The 21,908-nt window shown below is 46.0% G+C and overlaps 1 protein-coding gene and 1 long non-coding RNA gene across 5 annotated transcripts in view; one reads left to right on the forward strand and one right to left on the reverse strand.

The window, feature by feature from the left end:
* The window catches only part of LOC108922483 (acyl-coenzyme A thioesterase 4-like), a 29,899-nt gene extending 15,423 nt beyond the window's left edge, over positions 1 to 14,476 (reverse strand). The window contains exons 1-9 of one of the 4 annotated variants that reach the window (XM_029247599.1): positions 12,481 to 13,009; positions 10,268 to 10,460; positions 8,681 to 8,780; positions 8,289 to 8,479; positions 8,048 to 8,208; positions 7,381 to 7,500; positions 907 to 989; positions 623 to 716; positions 450 to 530 (exon numbers count right to left, since the gene is read on the reverse strand). In XM_029247599.1, coding sequence (XP_029103432.1) covers positions 450 to 530; positions 623 to 716; positions 907 to 989; positions 7,381 to 7,500; positions 8,048 to 8,208; positions 8,289 to 8,479; positions 8,681 to 8,780; positions 10,268 to 10,457 — 1,020 coding nt within the window. In that variant the 5' untranslated portion in view covers positions 10,458 to 10,460; positions 12,481 to 13,009. Of the gene's footprint in view, positions 1 to 449; positions 531 to 622; positions 717 to 906; positions 990 to 7,380; positions 7,501 to 8,047; positions 8,209 to 8,288; positions 8,480 to 8,680; positions 8,781 to 10,267; positions 10,461 to 12,480; positions 13,010 to 13,986 lie in introns of those variants that run through there. The other 3 variants (XM_029247597.1, XM_029247598.1, XM_029247596.1) reach the window with 3 other exon arrangements.
* Positions 14,477 to 17,912: 3,436 nt separating this feature from the next.
* LOC114909302 (uncharacterized) lies at positions 17,913 to 20,284 on the forward strand. Its single transcript, XR_003797206.1, has 3 exons — positions 17,913 to 18,651; positions 19,083 to 19,147; positions 19,913 to 20,284. It is a non-coding gene; the product is annotated as an uncharacterized LOC114909302 (long non-coding RNA).
* Positions 20,285 to 21,908: the final 1,624 nt, after the last annotated feature.

A 21,908-nucleotide genomic window follows, 5' to 3' on the forward strand; every position in this document is an offset into this window, starting at 1 on the left:
TAAGAAACATTTAGCTGCATGGGTGTGGTGGCGCGGTGGGTTTGACCGGCTCCTGCTCTTTGGTGGGTCTGGGATCCAAGTCCCACTTGGGGTGCCTTGCAACAGAGTGGTGTCCTGTCCTGGGTGTGTCCTCTCTCCCTCCAACCTTATTCCCTGAGTTGCTGAATTAGGCTCCAGTTCCCCGCAACCCCGTATGGGACAAGTGGTTCAAGAAGTGTGTGTATTTGGTAGCAGTCATGGCAGCCAGTTTAGTAGAAGGGAAGATGTACATTTCCACGCAGTTCTAATTTGTGTTGAATAACTTTCTTCATTAAATACAAATAACCAAAAGACTGTTGTACTGCTACACTATCGGCTGCTTCTATTAGAGTAATGATGAAAGCCCATCACTGAATGTTTGAGGTTACTAGTATACAGGTGCCAGAGAACTGACACTGTGTCGTACTCACATCTTCCGCAGATTCTGCTGCCGGCAAGCTCTGATCATCTAGCCCATTAACAAATAGCAATGGGCACTTTATCTTCCTCACCTATAAAACAAATTAAACAACTGAGCATGATGAAATCCAATTAAAAGAATATGAAAAAGTCAAGGAACAGTGGTGACGTCGAAACCACTTACATCTAATTTTGTGTCAAGATCCGATGATATTGGTAAAAGAATGTCTTTCCAGATTACACAATTCTCTTTGTCAATATGCATTTTGGACATGTTTCTGAAAAGCACAGTAAAGATGCATTTCAGAACAAGCTGTTATTTATTAATCAGTAAATTAGGTCATGTCAGTCTGAAACGGTTTTTTTTCTCACCGCTCTATATTGCAAAGACCGTGGTTTTATGGGAACCCTTAAACTGGGATACACATACAGAAGAATACAAATGACATACAGCAAGACAGGACTCACTGTTTAAAGAACTCCAAAGCAGGTGCGAATGCTGTCTTCGTAGATTTGACATGGCTTCCATTGATACACACGCAACACCTGGGCTGGGTTTGGAAAAAATAATCAGTTTGCTTGGTACTTCACTTATGAATGATCAAAAACAATTTTTCAGTTTACACTGCACCTTCAAATTATACACACAACTGGTACTGGAAGCCTGGTTGCAACCCTATTTGTTCATAAATCCAACTCTCAAGTCACACTTGAGGAAAATTTAATAATACAGACGCTCCTTATTTTATTCGCAGGCTAGCCTCTGCAAATACCTTAGATTGTGCTACAATGAATTAAAAAAAAAAAATGCTGTCATTTGTAGGGATGTTGTGAGTTCTACAGCCTATCTTGATGTGACCAGCAGAATTACTTGAGGTCAAGGTGACTGTAGAGATGAACAGAGAACATCTTAGTGCACATGAAAAAGAACTCCTCTGACTCACTGCCTTCTTGACACAAGCATTACAAATGTTGCACACCAGACCTCCTTTTCCCAATCTTGGTCTGGTCCGTCCACAGTTGTCAATGGAAGCACCCACTCTCCCCATGAACCCCAGCATCGAGCAGTCTGCTGCCAACACGTCTCACAATGACAGAGCAAGCAGATTCAAACCATGGAATGAATCACTTTCAACGCAACATGACATGCACAAAAAAGGCAGCAAAGGACATCTGACTCAGGCAGAGAGAACATGTTGTTTCCAGCAGAACTTGTATTTTTACAACATTTATTTTTTCTCCAAAGCAACTTCCAGTGAAATTTATGTAGTGCTATTTGCCCACACACCTTATTTACCAAGGTGATTTGCAGTGCTAGATACACTACTTACAAACAGCCATGCATCCATTCATCAGTGCAGCACACTCTCTCTGTCACTCACACACTAGGGGTGAACCTGAACAGCATGTCTTTGGAATGAAACCCATGCAGACACTGGGAAAACATGCAGACTCCACACAGACTGAGCCGAGATCAAACTCACACCCTCTTGCACCACCCAGGCGCTGTGAGACAGCAGCAGAACTCGCTGTGCCACAGTGCCACCTACTTTTACTGCAAAGCTGCGGATCACATTCGGGTCTCTTGTCCTGCACGACCATCCTGTGGATCCAGTGGTGTGGCTCTAATGGTGAGCAATGTTTCTCACAGTGCTTCCCAGTTATTGTTGCCAACTAAGTTGTCATGGGGCATGTACACAAAGGGGGTTAAGGCCCTGGTGGACAGTTGTGCAGCAGAGAACTTCATTGATATAAAAATTGCTGAGACTTGGGGTTTGCCCTGTATTCTATGCTTGAAACTCTAAGCTATCAGCTGTATAGATGGAGGACTAATTGGGTTTGGGCTGGTTAACCACCATACAGAATCTGTCACCAGGGGCAGAAAAGATTTGGTTTTATTTAATCAAATTCCTCTTAAACCCCATTATCCTAAGATACACATGGGTAGTTACCCATGACCCTGTCTTTTCTTGGAGTGCCAGCGAGTTGCTCTCTTGGGGAAAGCAGTGTTCAGAAAACTGTTTTACTATTCCACGTGGCTCCGCATCCATTGAAAGCCATAAAGCAGATAAGCCCTTGCAGAGTCCTCTGGAATATTCAGACCTAGCAGATGTGTTTAACCATTGACGGCACTGTTACAAGGAGCTCCGGAAACCATTCAGGCCTTTAAGGACCCGTTGATGCGTTTTACCACTGCTCCAATTCTGAAACACCCTGATCCGAAGTTACTCTTTGTGGTTGAAGTCGATGCGTCAGAGGTTGGTTAGCAGCAGTGCTCTCACAGTGTCAGGGAAACCCCCTAAGCTATATCCATGTGCCTATCTTTTGCTGAAATCGTCTCCCACAGAATGAATTATGATGTTGGAAACAGGGAGCTCTTAGCAATAAAATTCGCCTAATAGTATTGGAGGCATTGGTTAAAGGGTGCCACTCACCCATTCTTAGTTCTGACAGACCTTCGGAACCTGGAGTATCTACAAACAGCAAAGAGGCTCAATTCCAGACAGGCACAGTGGACCAGATTTAGCTTTACAAGTGACTTATCGCTCAGGCTCCAAGAATGGCAAAGCTGATGCTCTCTCCAGGTCATTTGAGGTTATGCCCAGACTCATGTCACCAGATACCATCCTGCCACCTGTGCAATTCATAGCTCCAATCCGGTGGGCTCTGTAGGATGGCATCAGAGCAGCTCAAATCCAGGAACCTGGTTCCATGGAGCAGCCACAAGAAAAGGAGTATGTCCCTTCTGCTGTCAGGTCCAAGCTTTTACACTGGGCCCATGATTTTCCTGGCACATGGCAGCCAAGGATTAACCAAACATTCAAACTTGTCTCTGGACACTTCTGGTGGCATCCATAAAACACGACCCAAGAGACTTTGTCCTTGCTTGTACCACTTGTGCCCAGGCTAAGGTTCCACAACAGCTACCAGCAGGGCTCCTTGAACTGCTATCAGTCCCAAACCGGCCATGGTCCAATATAGCAGTAGTTTTCACTATGGTCCTACATAGGTCAGATGGGAACACCACAATACTGGTGGTTATGGACCACTTTTTTAAAGCCTGTTACCTGATCCCATGGAAAGGTCTGCTCACAGCATGAAAGCTCAAATTTTTGTTTCAGCATGCCTTCTGGTCCCTTCCTGGATCAGGGCCTTGGCGTGGCGGAAGGGTTGCGTGATCTAGGGATCTCCAGAGCTATATCGTCAGGAGCAATATGCTCCTGGTAGGGTCTCCTGCAAGGTCCAACATGTTGGTCGGGTGCAATGCTTTTCAGGCAGCAGGAGCAGGCAGGGTGGCGCTTGGTGTTGCGGCCCCTCAGGACAGAAACTGGCTCTTGGCACGTGGAATGTAATCTCAATGTGGGGGAGGAGCCGGAACTAGTGCGGGAGGTTGAGAGATACCAACTAGATATAGTTGGGCTCACCTCCACTCACAGTGTTGGCTCTGGAACCAAACTCCTCGATAGGTGGTGTTCTCTCTGCTACTCAGGAGTTGCACAGGGTGAGAGGCACCGGGTGGGTGTGGGGATTTTCACAAGCCCCTGGCTGGCTGCCATACAGTTGAAGTTTATCGCGGTGGATGACAGGGTCACTTCAATGCGACTTAAGGTTGAAGGGAGGAAAACTTTGGCTGTTGTGTGTGCTTATGCACCAAACAGCAGTTCAGAGTATCTGACCTCCTTAGAGAGGATGAGTGGGGTTCTGGAGAGGGCCCCACCTACAGACTATATAATCCTGCTTGGGGGACTTCAACGCTCACGTTGGCAATGACTGGGAAATCTGGAGGGGGTGAATGGCTTGCCTGATATAAACCCGAATGGTGAAATGTTATTTGACTTCTGTGCTAGTCATGGTTTGTCCCAAATAAACATCATGTTTGAACGCAAGTATGCTCATAAGCGTACTTGGCACCAGAGCTCCTTAGGCCAAAGGTCAGTTATCAGCTTTGTAATTGTTTCAACTGACTTGAGACCACGTGTTCTGGAGACTCGGGTGAAAAGAGGTGCCGAGCTGTCAACTGATCACCATCTGGTGGTGAGTTGGATCAGATAGCGGGAAAACTGATAGACAGACTCGGTAGACCTAAGCATTTAGTGAGGGTGTGCTGGGAATGACTGTCAGAGGACCCTGTCCGGAATGATTTTAACTCACACCTCCGGAAGAGCTTCTCCCATGTCCTGGAGGAAGTAGGGGACATGGAGTCTGAATGGAACTGTTCAAAACCTCCATTGTGGAAGCAGCCAGGCACAGCTGTGGCCAAAACCTTGTTGGTGCCAGTCATGGCGGCAGCCCAGGAACCCGTTAGTGGACACCGGTGGTGAGGGAATCCGTCAAGCTGAAGAAGAAGGCCTTTAGGGCCTGGTTGGCTCTGGGGACTCCTGACTCAGCAGACAGGTGCCAGCAGGCAAAAAAGGTGGCAGCGGCTGCGGTTGCAGAAGCAAAATCCAGAGCATGGGAGGACTTTGGAGAGGCTATGGAAAATGACTCTCGGTCAGCCTCAAAGAGGTTCTGGAGAACCATCCAGTGGCTCAGGAGGGGCCGGAGGAGCTTCACTGAAGCTGTGCTCAGCAAGAGTGGAGAAACTCTGACCTCTAATGAGGACATTGTCAGGAGGTGGAAGGAGCACTTTGAGGAACTCTAAAACCTGAGAGATATGCCTCCCTTGCAGGAGTCAGGGCCAGAGGCTTCTGGGCTATCAGAGTCCATTTCCCTGGTGGAAGTCACTGAGGTAGTTGGAAAGCTCCACAATGGCAAAGCACCGGGGTTGAATGAGATTTGCCGGGAAGTGCTTATGGCCCTGGATGTTGTACAGCTGTCGTGGTTGACACTCCTCTGCAATGTTGCATGGATCTTGGGGACAGTGCCTTTGGATTGGCAAACTGGGGTGGTGGTCCCTATCTTTAAGAAAAGGGAGGACTGGAGAGTGTGTGCCAACTATCGGGGTATCACATTTCTCAGCTTCCCTGGGAAAGTCTATGCCAGGATGCTGGAAAGGAGGCTCCGGCCAATATTTGAACCTTGGGTTGAAGAGGAACAATGCGGATTCAGTCCTGGCCCGGGAACAGTGGACCAGCTTTTTACCCTCTCACAGATAATTGAGGGGGCATGGGAATTCGCTAATCCAGTCTACATGTGTTTAGTAGACTTGGAGAAGGCCTATGACCATGTTTCTCGAGAAATTCTGTGCGAGGCGCTTAGGGAGTATGGGGTGCCGGGGCCACTACTGCGGACCATTCGGTCTCTGTACACATGGAGCGAGAGGTGTGTCCGCATACTCTGCATTAAGTCAAGCCCATTCAATGTGGGTTTTGGACTCCACTAAGGTTGTGCCTTGTCTCCACTCTCGTTTGTGGTTTTTTTATGAACAGGATATCAAAGCATAGTCAAGGTCAGGAGGGCATTCTGTGTTGGAGTCGGAAGGTGATGTCTACTTTTTGCTAATGATGTTGTCCTTTTGGCAGCGTTACATGGTTGCCTCCAACATGCCCTGGAACGGTTTGCAGCCGAGTGTGAAGCGATTGGGATGAGGATCAGAACCTCAAAGTCTGAGTCCATGGTTCTCTCACGAAAGAGGATGGCATGCCCCCTCCAGGTAAGGGGAGAGAATTTGCCCCAGGTGGAGGAGTTTAAGTATCTTGGTGCGGTCGCTATACCGGACTATAGTGGTGAAGAGGGAGCTGAGCCATAAGGCAAAGCTCTCTATTTACAGGTTGGTCTGCATCCTTACCCTCACCTATGATCATGAACTCTGGGTAATATACGAATGAATAAGATTGAAGATACAAGCGGCTGAAATTAGTTTTCTCCCCAGGGTGTTGGGACTCACTCTCCGTGACAGGGTGAGGAGTTTGGACATCCGGGAGGAACTCAGAGTAGAGCCGCTCCTCTTCCACATTGAGAGGAGCCAGGTGAGGTGGTTTGGGCATCTGATAAGGATGCCCCCTGGGCGCCTCCCTTTAGAGGTATACCAGGCAAGGCCAACTGGGATGAGACCTCAAGGTTGGCCCAAGACCTGCTTGAGGGATTATATCTCACAGTCGGCTTGGGAACAGCTGGGGATCCCTGGGCTGAGCTGGAGGAAGTTTCAAGGGACAGGGACAGCTGGGCCTCTCAGCTCTCCCTGTTGCCATCGCTATCGTGGAAAGACAATCGGGCAAGAAAATGGATGGATGGATGGATGGATGGATGGATGGACGGACAGATGCCTTCCGGCTGTACGGCATACCAGACAATTTTGTATTAGACAGGGGACCACAGTTCACCTCCAGGGTCTGGAAGGCCTTCTTTTCCCATTTAGAGGTGTCAGTCAGCCTTTCTTCTGGATATCTAACGCAGTCCAACGGGCAAATGTAGCGTCTCAATCAGGAGATAGGGCGTTACCTGTGGAGCTACTGCTACGAGCACCAGACTATTTGGAGCAGATTCCTCCTTTGGGCAGAGTATCCCACAAACTCTTTGGTCCACTCGTCAACTAACGTGAGACATTTCTAGTACATTTTAAGTAATCAGCCCCCATTGTTCCTGAGGACTGCAGAAACCAGTGAGGAAGACTGGTACAGGAGGAGTGAATCGGTGTAGGAGTCTGCGCATGTATGACTCCAGGAAGCGGTGTCTTCACAAAAGAAGAAGGCTGACAGAAGGCGCAGGACGGTGTTGTACCAAGCAGGGCAAAGAGAGTGGCTGCCTACACGAGACATCACGCTGCGCCTTCCGTCAAGGAAATTAGCTCCCCAGTTACTAGAAGTCATTTTACATTAAAAGTCTATGAAAACAGTACAAATTCACAGACATTAAAAGAGGTAATCAGTTATGCTGAGTAAATACTGATTAATCACTGGAATGCTAGGTCATGTTCTGAAACTACAGCTAACTGAGCTGGTAAAGATTAATAAAGGACAGAATAAAGAAGAGCTGTGCTAACTCACCTGTGCAGGGACTTACCTTTGCAACCTCAGAGTGCACAGCCATGTATAAGGAAATATAGCAGCCATAAGATAAGCCAAGCAATGCCACACATTCACTGGCTACCAGGGGGTGCTCTTGCAAAATTCTGAAGGCTTTCTGACAATAAATACACAAAAGCAACAGAATTATCCTCATTTGTATTGCAAACCAAATTTCATATCTATAAATGCTAATTTTCTAATAAGAAACCTGACTTTATATGGGTCTCAGATGAAATCAAACACTACATTACTATTATTCAAGACATTATTAATAAAATAGCGATTAAAACTATTATTTTTTGTAAATTTTCATCTAACTTTGTCTTTTTATATCTTTTTATTGTCCTTCTCTTTGTTGCTGTCTTTTTTTCTGCTGTGTTGTGTTAGTAATGAAAAAAAGATTTAGCCTCCAATTAACCGAAAATAAAAGTAAATATTTATTACATTGTTCTGCAGAACATGTATACACTACATTATACAAATTATTTTAAGAAACTACACTGACAAAATTGGGCAGAGCATCATACACTTTTCCGGATCAAGGTGAACGGCCACAGTAGAGAATTTGTAACATTTTCACGGAAGGATAAAATTTACGAGACTAACATGAAAGTAAGCAGGTTTTTGTGTTTCACGCCAATCGAGACACATGAAAATTTTACCTCAAAATGGAGCAAATGAATATCAGCCTTTACTTTTTTAACAGAATGATACTCCAGTGTCATGGAGACGAAGCCATGGGATGCCAAGAGGGCAGAGCGATATTCCACCAGACCTCCACCAATTCCCCACATGTCCAGAATTGCTGGAAAAGGTCCAGGACCTCAAAGAGGACAACATGTTTTTGTGTGAAGACCTGATCTTGAACCAGCACTTACTCTGCTGCACAAATACCTGAGTTACCTGGAGGAAGGAAGAGGGTCCCACGGACCAGGGGATCTGTGACATCGACTCTCTGGACACCTGGGGCCATGTACCAGCGTTCAACTGGGGAACAAGCTAAGGCCACCTGCTCCCTGAACCCCTGGTTGAGGTGACCCATGTAAACAAAGATCTGGACCACAACTGGAGTCTGAACATTCTTCTTTCTCAACCTGGATAGGGGTTAATACAAAAAACAGAACACGAGTTAGAACCAGGGTGGCACTGTGGTTAGCGTCAGTGCCTCACACCACCTGGGCTTTGTGACTAGTTGTAGGTTTTACAACTGTGCTGTTTCTGTAGGTTGTGCTTCCAAGATAGGCGGTTACTGACATTAAGTATTGATGCAAGATGAAAGTAATAATAATGTCTACCTGAGTCCTGGTTTGCTCCCTGGTACTGGTCTCATGCTCCAGAGTAAACCCATGGGTTCAATGCCCTCATAAGTACCTCCTACACTGGCATCGTCTGTGCCTTTAAACAAATGAAACACATTAGCTATTAAAGCCCTGCCGTCATTGCTGTTACACAAGGTTGCCTGATTTAATCCTGAGTTCTTTTATAGGAGAAGGGCAAATTTGTGTGTAACTGCATTGTATTACGTAAGCACACTGCTGCCGTGTGTAACATTAGACTTACAGATTCTCAAAGATATGAGTACTGCCCCCTTTATTTGTTCAGATTTAAGGGCATGTTCTTCCCTGTTCTACTTTCTAAAATTTCCATCTGTTGCAGAGCTAAAGAAACCTGCATTTTCACATCCAGGCATCAGCTGGCAAAATAATGTGCTCAGAACAGAAACAGTATAGTGCAGGACCGCTGTCATTCAACTCGCACGCATGATGATTACTACTTGTATCTGGTGTTCCTGAGTGCTGTAGAGATCAATGCCAAGACGAAGAATGCTATTCATGTTTATGGGATAAAACAGTCAACTGCCAGTTTTTAATTTTTTTCAGTTTGTAAAAATTTTGAAAATGAAAAGTCTTGTAAATAAGCTTATTTTGTTACAGGTATAGCCAAGATTTTTACAGAATTTAACATGTGAGTAACTCAAGGCATGTGCTTTATTATGCTTTTATTGATTTGCAGATGAAAAGTTGAAAGTGGCCCGAAGCTGACAAAAGCCATATGTATACAAAATATTTTGATCAACGGCACTGGATGGGAGGCTATGGAGATAACATGTTTTTAGTTTTATATAATTTTTAAACAAGTTGTTTTTTTGAAAATCGGAATAATAAGCGATACACTGCAATGCAGTGGCATCACATCCGTGGTGTACTCAGCTTGCTGCTATGGGCTGCTGGAAGAGGCCAGGGACACCATAACCCTGTATTAGATAAGTGGTATTTAATCATGGATGGACAGCTGAAAGTGTCAGAGTATTTTTTCTTTTATTTTTTTTTCGCTTTGTCTGAAATTGAGAACTGAACCCTGGGGTATCCAGCCCTTGGCTTGCCACCTCATGTAATGTAGGCTGCAAGAACATGTGTAAACTATGAATATACTGTATGCTACAGCTGGCATAAATACCATAAATTCTGCTGAATCACTTGGTAATATGGATATAGTGAGAATCATAATGAGAGGGACAAATGTGTTCAGCTTGTTTAGGATTGCAACTTTAGAGTCAGAAGTTACTTTGGCATTACCAAATCGAGTACATAATCGAGTTATGAAGAAACTTCGGATCCTACGTTTATGTGTTAGTTGAGGATTTAGTATACCTGAAGGACAAGAAATTCTTCGGGAATAGCAATTTAACACTTTTTAGTTTGGAACATCTCTAGCAGAAATTTTACTAAATGTTACTAAGCAGCATTTCAGTTGTAACCTATGAAATTATGTGTTTACAATTTGCAACTGGCATTTAGAATGATATCCTGAAGCTTGACCAGTCAACAAATACTGATCAGTTTCAGTACCGGATGTCAAAATGTACAAACACAATATCAAACCTGAGACTGCTCCTTGTGGGTCGCTGACATAGTGTCCAAATGCCTCCCAGAAATTCCCGTTTTCACACTCATGTAGGGAATAAAGAGTAACCTCTTGTTTAGGCGGTAAATGTTTTACAGTAATTACAAACTTTTCATCAACAAGTCCTCTGGATGGCTGGACTGTGAGCAGTGGACAAGTTCTAGACATGACCTGTTAAATAAAAAGAAAAATTAGAAGGAAAGTGATCAGCTCATTAATTTACTACCTGTTTTCTGCCATGACACCATTAAACACACATTGCTCTTAAATAGTAGAGTCCATGTCTACCGTGGCACGGTAAATATCACTATCTTTGAGGTAGCCATGTCCTGTATTCTGAAGGAGGATGATAATCTTACAGACAGGTGGATGCGAGAGTAACTTGGTCTAAAATTGCTTTAAATATATAGCTGCTTGAAAGTATGTGAACCCATCGTGTCCCTTACAAAACGGTTATTTAATGAGAAGCAGTCTTTCTCATCTGACATAATAGGTGAGTCATTAGCAGTTCCTTTAATACAATCCCTGGAGAAGTACTGACTCTTTTAAAGAACTGCAGTTGTAGTCCATTCAAGCTCCGTGAAGCTGTGAAAATTAGAATTAGTTTTGAGATATTAACAACTATTTTCCCAGACTGTTGACACTTGTGTGGACAGAGACCAACAGGGTTACAGAACAGTTAAATAGCGGTTAAAGAATGGTTACAGTGTGATTACAATACGGTTAAAGAGCGGCTACATTGTAGTTACATAAGGATTAAAGAGTGGTTACACTGTGGTTGCAAAATGGTTAAATAGTTACACATATACACACACACACAGTCTGAAACTGTTTGTTCCAATTGAGATCGCGGCGAACTGGAGCAGAGCCCGACAACACAGGGCACAAGGCCGTAGGGGGAAGGGACACACTCAGGACAGGACACTAGTTCATCGCACGGCACTCCAAGCAGGACTTGAACCCCAGAGCCACCAGAGAGCACCACTGTGCCCCCTACATTGTAGTTACAGAATGGTTAAAGAGTGGTTACATTGTGGTTGCAAAACGGTTGAAGAGCGGCTACATTGTGGTTAGAGAACGGATCAGTAGCGGTTACATTGTAGATACAGAGCTGTTAAACAGTGGTTATACCGTAGTTACACAATGGTTAAATAGTGGTTAAATTGTAGTAACAAAATGGTTAAATAGCAGTTACAGAGTGGTTAAAAACCTGTTACACTGTAGTTACAGAATGGTTAAATTTCAGTGTTTATGTCTAAAAGAGACTGTTTCAATCGGAACAGTTTAGCAGTATTACCACAACTAAACTATTCATCTGTTTTTATTGTCTGTTATTTATTTTATAAAAATTGTTCTCTTCTGAAGAGCCTTGTTTGAACATTTGACCTTTTTAGGTCACCGATTAAACTCGCTTAGGTAAAAGAAAAACGAATTTTTGCTTTTTAAATTTTTATATATAATTAATTTTGTGTTCAGTGACAGCTGGTAGCGTAGTGGTTAGGGTTACTGTCTTTGGATCTAAAGATCGATTTGGCTGTAGTACTCTTGAGCAAGGTACTTACTCTGAAATTGCTCCAATAAAACACATTATTCATCTGTATAAATGGGTAAATAATTGTACTTTTAACATTCAAAGTCATTCTGACTGAGTGAATTTAAATGAGTAAATTTAAACATTAAGGGATATGGGTGTCTCTCCAGTGAGGTCAAATTCCCCTCCACACAACACAGTTATATTTCACTGCATGTTATCGACATTATCTTTAAGTTGGCTGACTTACACTGCTAGATACACTATTTACAATGAGGCACTCATCAATACACACTTTCTCCCCGTCACTCACGCACTATGGCCGCTTTTGGAAGTCACCAGTCCACCTGAACACCATGTCTTTGGACTGTGGGAATAAACCGGAGCACCTGGAGGAGGCCCACGCAGACACTGGGAGAACATGCAAACTCCACAGAGAATGAGGGAGAATAGAAACCACATCCTCCAGCACTACTACCTCGCGTCACTCATTTTTCGCCTTTCGTGCTCAGTTTCGATTAGATAAACATTCCTGGCAAGTGTGGTGTGGTAAAAATACTACTCTAAGTACTCTAACCACGTGTTCTCGCCTTCTTCTTAAGATGATTTCGACGTACCTACATTGACAGCACAGCTTACACTTGGATTCAAATACTTAACTGCTTTTTTGTCCTCGTGTCACAAATGGAGACTCCTCCACAGACTGTTTTCCCACACGACGACAGCGGAGTATTGACCGTCTATCTGTCTCTTTCTTTGAGGCGATTGCAACACACGGGTTGAACTGTACCGTGGGGCGGTCAGTACAGCAGAAAACCATCACAAAACCTTAATTACACTGTGGTGGGCAGCCCTCTGTGTTTGGAGGGAGGGAAGTAGGATGCAGAGGCAGTGTTCATTGCAAACATTGCATTACAACACCGGCACACAGAGAAATAATGCTCTCGGTCCGAGGACCCCTTTTCCTCAACGATCTGCATCCCAAGCCAACCTTCCCAGCTTGCTTAGTGCCCCCCACAGGCTTTCTCTTCCTCCCACTCCCGAACATGTTCACCCCTTTATTTAGCCCGTAAGTGTTTGACCATCCTAACGCCGGCCATGCTGCCGGTGACCATTTCCTGCACATACGACAGTGAACCTGGACCGTGGCCGAGTACGCTGGAGTTCTGGACCCTGGCAGAGTAGAGTGGGTGGAACACTACTGCCATATACATAACTGATGAGGAACAGTCTCAGAGTCGTTTTGAGTGATTTTTAACGTTGATCTCTCTCTCTCTCTCTCTCTCTCTTACACACACACACACACACACACACACACACACACACACACACACACACACACAGTCTGAAACCGCTCATCCCAAGCATGGTCGCGGTGAACTGGAGCCTAACCCAGCAACACAGGGACCAAGGCTGGGGGAGAGTGGACACACCCAGGATGGGATACCAGTCCGTCGCAAGGCACCCCAAGCAGGACTTGAACCCCAGACCCACCAGAGAGCAGGCACAGGCCAAACCCGCTGCATCACCACGCCCTCTAGCTAGCCTAATGAACAGACACAAATTCAAAAAAGTTAAATTTGCATCAATGAAAAGCACATGCTTTGATAAGCTTAACATCCTTAAGCACAGCAACTGATTGGAAGTAGACTGCATTTCACAATTTTTTATGAACAGCGCAAACAAAAGTGCAATATTCTGACCGGTAAAAGTGCAAACAAAAAAAGCCCCTTCTCTTTCCTTCTCAGATCTTCCTTACTTCTCACATGACTTCTCAAAAAGGATTTAAGAGCAGTCAGTCCAGTTCTGCATGAGGCGAATGATTGGAGTAACGTAGCAACGCCCAACAATGACAGTCGGACTCACACACACAACACACAGCTCTGTTTCACATCCATTTTTTGCGATTTGTTTTCCTAATCTTTTAACACGTATGCAAACTGCGAAGTTTATGTATGCAATAAATATATGTAATAAATACTTTTAAATGTCTCGGTGTGGAAGGTTAGAATACGGGACAAACCGCGTTCCGTTTGGTTTTAATATGGAACGTAACTCTTATCCACAAGTATGGAACGATTCTGCACGGGATGGCTGGCAACCCTAGTCACCTCGGCTACGGTGCCCTGCCCGTCCGTCATCAAGGCATGCCGTTCAGCACATTACCTGACCTCTTCAGGAAATCGTCGCTCTCCGCAGGGCAACTTTTTCCAGCACTGCGCTCGGAGGTGGTTCGCTGCCTCCTTCTGCCACTTCTACCCTACTAGGCGCTCCGCCATCTCCACCACAGCGCGTGCTTCCCCAGGGTCCCTCTGGAGACTCGTTCTCCGCCACAGCTGCTCCGTGTTGACCCCCACTGTCACACGTACTTCTTTCAACAGGTGCTGTTTTTTTCATCCCACTGGCTTCTCATTTTTCGGTGTTCAACAGCTCCCGAATTCAGTCTCTTATCACCCTGCCCCATCCCACCTCAGACATCCAGTGGTGCGCACAGGCCTGGCTTCAGGTATGAGATGAAAAGTCGGCCGAGTGTTCTTCCTGGTGGGCCCGGGGGGGAGGGGCTGCTGGGGTGTGGGGGTGTTATCACTTGGAATATCACAAAATCTAAAAAGAAAATTTTTTTATTTGTTTCTTGTTGTTTTTGTTGTTTATTTTATTGTTTTTGTTTTTCATTTTTAATACATATATTTTTTCATTTATTTTGCATCTATTTAGTAACTTTAGATTTTATAAAAGGGGCAGGTCTTTACAGAGACTGGTCTTTATCTTTTTCCAACGTGTATTTAAACAACTTGGCAAAAAGCCCTGCAGCTATGCAATCCTCCTCATTGTCAAATGTTTCCCGATCCCCATGTAGTGGAAGGTCATTGACTGCTAAAAATTTCACAATACCTGCCATGCTTTTTTATTTAATAGCGATTCTTTTCTATCTGTTGGGGGCCGAGCAAACATGCTACGGTCTCCTCTGACACCTGTCAGCGGCAAAACTCTGTCTATGTTGTCGAGGCTTGTAAATGAGCCTGGCTACAAGCATGTTTTTGAAGACTGTGGTCACATTCTAATGCTGCTTTCCAGTTTTTAAAACCTGTTGAAACAAAAGTTCTTCGGTGGGCTCACCACCTGCCGGAGAAACCGTAAGGGGCCGGTGCATTGTTATTTGGGCGGTGGTCGGGGCCGAGTGCCCGGCCGACCCAAACCTCGGGCGCCAACTCTGGTTTCTGGGACTTGGAATGTCACCTCACTGGCGGGGAAGGAGCCTGAGCTGGTGCGGGAAGTTGAGAGATACCGTCTAGATATAGTCGGGCTCACTTCCACTCACAGCTTGGGTTCTGGAACCACTCTTCTCGATCGAGGGTGGACTCTCCACTATTCTGGCGTTGCCCAAGGTGAGAGGCGGCGGGCTGGTGTGGGCTTATTAATAGCCCCCCAGTTCAGCCGCCATGTGTTGGAGTCTACCCCGGTGAATGAGAGGGTCGTCTCCCTACGCCTTCGGGTCAGGGAACGGTCTCTCACTGTCGTTTGTGCTTATGCGCCTAGCGGCAGTGTAGAGTACCCGGCCTTTTTAGAGTCCCTGGGGGGTGTGCTGGAAAGCGCTCCCACTGGGGACTCTGTCGTTCTACTGGGGGACTTTAACGCCCACGTGGGCAGCGACAGTGATACCTGGAGGGGCGTGATTGGGAGGAACGGCCTCCCTGATCTGAACCCGAGCGGTGAGTTGTTATTGGATTTCTGTGCTAGTCGCGGTTTATCCATAACGAACACCATGTTCATGCATAAGGGTGTCCATCAGTGCACTTGGCACCAGGACACCCTAGGTCGGAGGTCGATGATCGACTTTGTAGTCGTTTCTTCTGACCTTCGGCCATATGTCTTGGACACTCGGGTGAAGAGAGGGGCTGAGCTGTCAACTGATCACCACCTGGTGGTGAGTTGGATTCGATGGCGGGGGAAAAAGCTGGACAGACCTGGCAGGCCCAAACGCATAGTGAGGGTCTGTTGGGAACGTTTGGCGGAGGCCCCTGTCAGAGAGGTCTTCAACTCCCACCTCCGACAGAGCTTCAACCAGGTCCCGAGGGAGGTGGGGGGACATTGAGTCTGAATGGACTACGTTCCGTGCCTCCATTGTCGGGGCGGCGGTTCGGAGCTGCGGCCATAAGGTCTCCGGCGCCTGTCGCGGCGGCAATCCCCGAACACAGTGGTGGACACCGGAAGTAAGGGATGCCGTCAAGCTGAAGAAGGAGTTCTATTGGGCCTGGCTGGCTCATGGGACTCCTGAAGCAGCTGACAGGTACCGACGGGCCAAACGGAGCGCGGCTCTGGCAGTCGCCGCGGCAAAAACTCGGGCTTGGGAGGAGTTCGGCGAGGCCATGGAGGAAGACTTTCGGTCGGCCTCAGAGAGATTCTGGCAAACCGTCCGGCGACTCAGAGGGGGGAAGCGGTGTTCCACGAACACTGTTAACAGTGGAAGTGGTGCGCTGCTGACCTCAGCTGAGGATGTTCTCGGGTGGTGGAAGGAGTACTTTGAGGATCTCCTCAATCCCTCCGACACGCCTTCCGTAGAGGAAGCTGAGGCTGGGGACTCGGAGGGGGACTCGTCCATTACCCTGGCTGAAGTTGCTGAGGTAGTCAAAAAACTCCTCGGTGGCAAGGCTCCGGGGGTGGATGAGATCCGCCCCGAGTTTCTCAAGTCTCTGGATGTTGTGGGGCTGTCTTGGCTGACACGCCTCTGCAGCATCGCGTGGAGTTCGGGAACGGTGCCTCTGGACTGGCAGACCGGGGTGGTGGTCCCTCTTTTTAAGAAGGGGGACCGGAGATTGTGTTCCAACTACAGGGGGATCACACTCCTTAGCCTCCCTGGGAAAGTCTATGCCAGGGTACTGGAAAGGAGAATCCGACCGATAGTCGAACCTCGGATTCAGGAGGAGCAATGCGGTTTTCGCCCTGGCCGTGGAACACTGGACCAGCTCTATACCCTCACTAGGGTGCTGGAGGGTTCGTGGGAGTTTGCCCAACCAGTCCATATGTGTTTTGTGGACCTGGAGAAGGCATTCGACCGTGTCCCTCGTGGCATCCTGTGGGGGGTACTTCGGGATTATGGGGTTCGGGGCTCGTTGCTACGGGCTGTTCGTTCCCTGTATGACCGGAGTAGGAGCTTGGTTCGCATTGCCGGCAGTAAGTCAGACCTGTTCCCGGTGCATGTTGGACTCCGCCAGGGCTGCCCTTTGTCACCGATTCTGTTCATTATCTTTATGGACAGAATTTCTAGGCGCAGTCAGGGAACGGAGGGTGTCTGTTTTGGTGGCCGCGAGATCTCGTCTCTGCTTTTTGCGGACGATGTGGTCCTGTTGGCTTCATCAAGTCAAGACTTGCAGCGTGCACTGGGGAGGTTTGCAGCCGAGTGCGAAGCGGCGGGGATGAGAATCAGCACCTCCAAATCCGAGGCCATGGTTCTCAGTCGGAAAAAGGTGGATTGCTCCCTCCGGGTTAGGGGGGAGTTGCTCCCTCAAGTGGAGGAGTTTAAGTATCTCGGGGTCTTGTTCACGAGTGAGGGAAAAATGGAGCGGCAGGTTGACAGACGGATCGGTGCGGCGTCCGCAATAATGCGGTCATTGTACCGGTCTGTTGTGGTGAAGAGGGAGCTGAGTCGTAAGGCGAAGATCTCAATTTACCGGTCAATCTACGTTCCTACCCTCACCTATGGTCATGAACTCTGGATCATGACTGAAAGAATGAGATCGCGGATACAAGCGGCAGAAATGAGTTTCCTCCGCAGAGTGGCTGGGAGCACCCTTAGGGATAGGGTGAGGAGCTCAGTCACCCGGGAGGAGCTCGGAGTAGAGCCGCTGCTCCTCCGCATCGAGAGGAGCCAGTTGAGGTGGCTCGGGCATCTGTTCCGGATGCCTCCTGGACGCCTCCCTGGGGAGGTGTTCCGGGCTTGTCCCACTGGGAGGAGGCCTCGGGGCAGACCCAGGACATGTTGGAGAGACTATGTCTCCCGGCTGGCCTGGGAACGCCTTAGGGTTCCCCCAGAGGAACTGGAGGAGGTGTGCGGGGAGAGGGAAGTCTGGAGGACTCTGCTCGGACTGCTGCCCCCGCGAGCCGGCCCCGGATAAAAGCGGAGGAAGATGGATGGATGGATGGATGGATGAAACAAAAGTGTCTTTTTCGGAAAAAGCAGCACCAAACACTCGACACGGAAAACAAAAGCATGCATCGCGCTCTACAGAAAATTCAAGCCAGGGTCGTGACTGATACCAAGCGGCCGAAAAGCATCTCTCCCTCCCTCCAAAAAGAGCTCAGGGATATGATTTCAGAACTGGCTGATGAGGATTTGCCCTTTTTTAAATTGTTTGGGACAGAATTACTGCATTTTTGAGCGGGTGTAATTGTGATTTTTGACACCATCGGAAGCTGCTGATGAACTTGACTCTTCTATTTCTCCGACCTCATTGCCACAAATCATTGGATGAGGTGGTAGTTGTGTCCTGCTGAGCTAAAGTGGTTTTCTATTGTCCTTTCGGAACAAGAAATCTGTACATGTTGTGTTGTCTTAGGCTATTAAAGTGTGTAGTAGTAATAAAGTTCACTAATAATTCTAATACAATTCACTGGCTGTTTCTACCATTGCTTCATAATTCAGCATGTCCGTTAACCTCGAAGGTAGTGAAGTGAATGAGGCTAAGGCTATTCGACAGCCAAAATAAAAAAAAAAAAGAAAAAAAAGGAAAGAAAAAAGAAAATCTCTGGAGCTGAACTGAATATCGCACCAATTTCGTGATTGGATGTGGGGCCAGGGTGGGCCAAGCTTCTGATTGTGTGGGCCTGGCCTGGGTGAGTAGTGCTCTGGGTTCGGATGGGGCGAAAAAGGATACACAAACAGCATTCATTATAATGTTTTGTTAGAACACCGGCACTCAGAGGAATAATGCTCTTGCTTTGACAATCTCTTTCCTTTAAGGACCTACACTTGAAACCAGCCTGCTTAGCACCTCCTCACTGGCAAACACAGTCACTCCCTCATTTTCCCCCAAAGTTACCCTAGTGGTTGCACACTTACTTACATTTTTCCCATGATCCAGCTATTTACAATAAGTAGGTTTCCTGCTCAAACTTGCAGTAATGTGGGTCATTACAGTATTATACATATATACTAAAAAATAATTATGATTTATTACAAAAGCAAATGCCATTTCCAGCTGTGGTGAAACATTGTTATGGCATGGTTTGCGGGCATGTGTGTCTCTCTCTCTCTTTCTTCACAGGTGATACTGGGAAAATTAATTGCAATTGTAAATAGTTCATTGTGAAACAGCAACTGCTGGAAGGGGTGAGTGTCATTTTCTTTTGTACCAGTTTTCTTCTTTACTTAGGAGTCAGATATGGATGAAATTTTAAATTGTGCTATTTGTGCTATATTGTGTTGTGAGCCAGCACTGTCCTAAGAGTATTGTGTAGTGGAAAAGTACTGAGGACAACAAGTTTGCACAAGAGAACATTATGTCCTGCACAAGGACTGTTGACTGTTCTGTACGCAAGGGATAAGGCAAATACCAGAGTGGAAAAGTACGGGGAAAAGTATGGAGAAAACACAAGCGCGCGCGCGCACGCACACACACACACACACACACATACACACACACACATACATACATACAGTGTCATGTTCATATAGAGCCTTTTGCAGTGTTTCACTGTTCTCGTGTGACCTTATAACCTGGACAATGGCACAGAATCCTTGCCGTAATACAGATGCTGCTGTAGGAACTCCAGAATTTTCCTCCATGACTGCTCCTGAGCATCAGCATGTGGTTTAGACTGGCCGCCCCACAGCATCATCACTGCATGTCGATCAAAATTTACTTTAGTCTCTTTAAACAGACATCATAGTTTGCTATCACCTCCTTATTAACATTAAAGATTTCTGTTGCTACTCATTGACTGTAGTACTTACATACTATGTGGATTTATGAAGCAGACCATGTATACATGTCTAACATTCCATTAGCTTAACAGGGTAATGCTACACATTGTGACAAAAATACTCTCTTTCTGCTGGTCATTAATTTGATCTATCATATGATTTACTGTCTAGGCTGCTGTCCATAAAGAAGATGCTGGTATGACAGTGTGGAGTGTAGGGCATGTCAATCCGATGGCCAGTTTCGGGGTAGCGGAGTACAATCAAGAAATGACTGTTCCTAGCTTTCTCCATCATCATGTGCATCATGACATGGAATGTTTTTGGGTCATCAGCCATCATCTAATATTTGATAGGGGCATCTGAGTGAACAAATAACTATTGAAAACTTGCTTTCTGTGTATTTTTATATACTGTCTGCAAATAGTAAAGGCTTCTCTTGCCTTAGCTAAGTTCGGTGCTCATAACTCCTCAATCAGAAAGACAATGGGCAAAAAATAGCCTTCATGGGAAAGTACGTACACACACACACACACACACACACACACACACACACACACAATTTCAGAACCGCTTGTCCCACACAGGGTCACAGGGAACCGGAGCCTACCCGGTAACACAGGGCGTAAGGCCGGAGAGGGCACACCCAGGACGGGACGCCAGTCCGCCGCAAGGCACCCCAAGCAGGACTCGAACCCCAGACCCACTGGAGAGCAGGACCCGGTCCAACCCACTGCGCCACTGCACCCCCCTCATAGGAAAGTAGCAAAGCAGAAACCACTGTTAACCAAGAAGAACAAGAAATTTGTCTCTCACTCACCAGGGAACACCTGGATGATCCCCAAACCTTTTGGGAGTATATTCTATGGACAAATGAGTCAAAAGTGGAACATTTTGGATGAGATAGGTCCCATTATGTTTAACATGCAGCAAACACAGCATTCCATAGAAAGATCATCCCAACAGTCAGACATGGTGGTAGCAGTGTGATGGTGTGGGCACGCTTTGTCTTAGAAACTGGTTGACTTGCCATCAGTGAAGGAACTGTGAATTCTACTCAGTGTCAGAAAATTTGTATCCAGAATGTCTAATCACTCATCTGTGAGCTATAATGCAAATAATAATCCAAAACACAAAAGTAAAGTCACATCAGATTGGCTGAAAAAACAGCAAGATGAAAGTTTTGGAGTGACTTGGTGAAAGTCCAGACCTAAACCAAATACAGATGCTGCAGCAGGACCTGGAATGAGCAGTTCATTCTCAAAAAGCTACCAGTCCATCTGAATTAAAACAGTACGGAAATGAACAGTGAGCTGATGACATAGTGGTTACAGGTATTATCTCTGAACCCAGAGGATGTAGGGTTAAATCCTACCTCCAGCTGTAGTATTCTTGCACTAGATACTTGCTCCAGTACAACTGCCCAGCTAAATAAGTAAATCTTTGTAAGTAGCTTAACATTGCGTGTCTTTGGAGAAATTCCTCAGCTAAATGAACAAACTGACTGACCCTTTCATCCCATAAACATGAATTGCATTCCTCATCTTGGCATTGATCTCTAGCACACAGGAACACCAGATACAAGTAGTAATCATCATGCGTGCGAGTTGAATGATAGCAGTCCTGCGCTATACTGTTTCTGTTCTGAGCACATTATTTTGCCAGCTGATGCCTGGATGTGGAAATGCAGGTTTCTTTAGCTCTGCAAGAGATGGAAATTTTTAGAACGTAGAACAGGGAATAAAATGCCCTTAAAATGAACAAATAAATGGGAAATACTGATATCTTTGAAAATTTGTTACTCTAATGTTACGCACGGCAGCAGTGTACTTACGTAATACAATGCAGTTATACACAAATTTGCCTTTCTCCCTAAAAAGAACTCAGGATTCAGTCAGGCAACCTTGTGTAACAGCAATGAAGGCAGAGCTTTAATAGCTTATGTGTTTCATTTGTTTGAAGGTGCAGACAAGGCACATTGATGTTTGATGTTTGTTTTTTTTTTAATTTTTTTAATTGAACTTTGTTGATATGGTCTTGATTTTCAAGTATATTGAGTTGTGCGGTAGTGTTGTGGTTGTTTTGTTTGCAAATGTTGAATTGTGTGCTTGTAAAGTGCTTCAATTTTTAATTGGCGTTAGTAAAAGAAAGGAAAAATGAAGATGTGATG

The sequence above is a fragment of the Scleropages formosus genome, chromosome 21 (assembly GCF_900964775.1).
Source record: "Scleropages formosus chromosome 21, fSclFor1.1, whole genome shotgun sequence".
NCBI lineage: Eukaryota > Metazoa > Chordata > Actinopteri > Osteoglossiformes > Osteoglossidae > Scleropages > Scleropages formosus.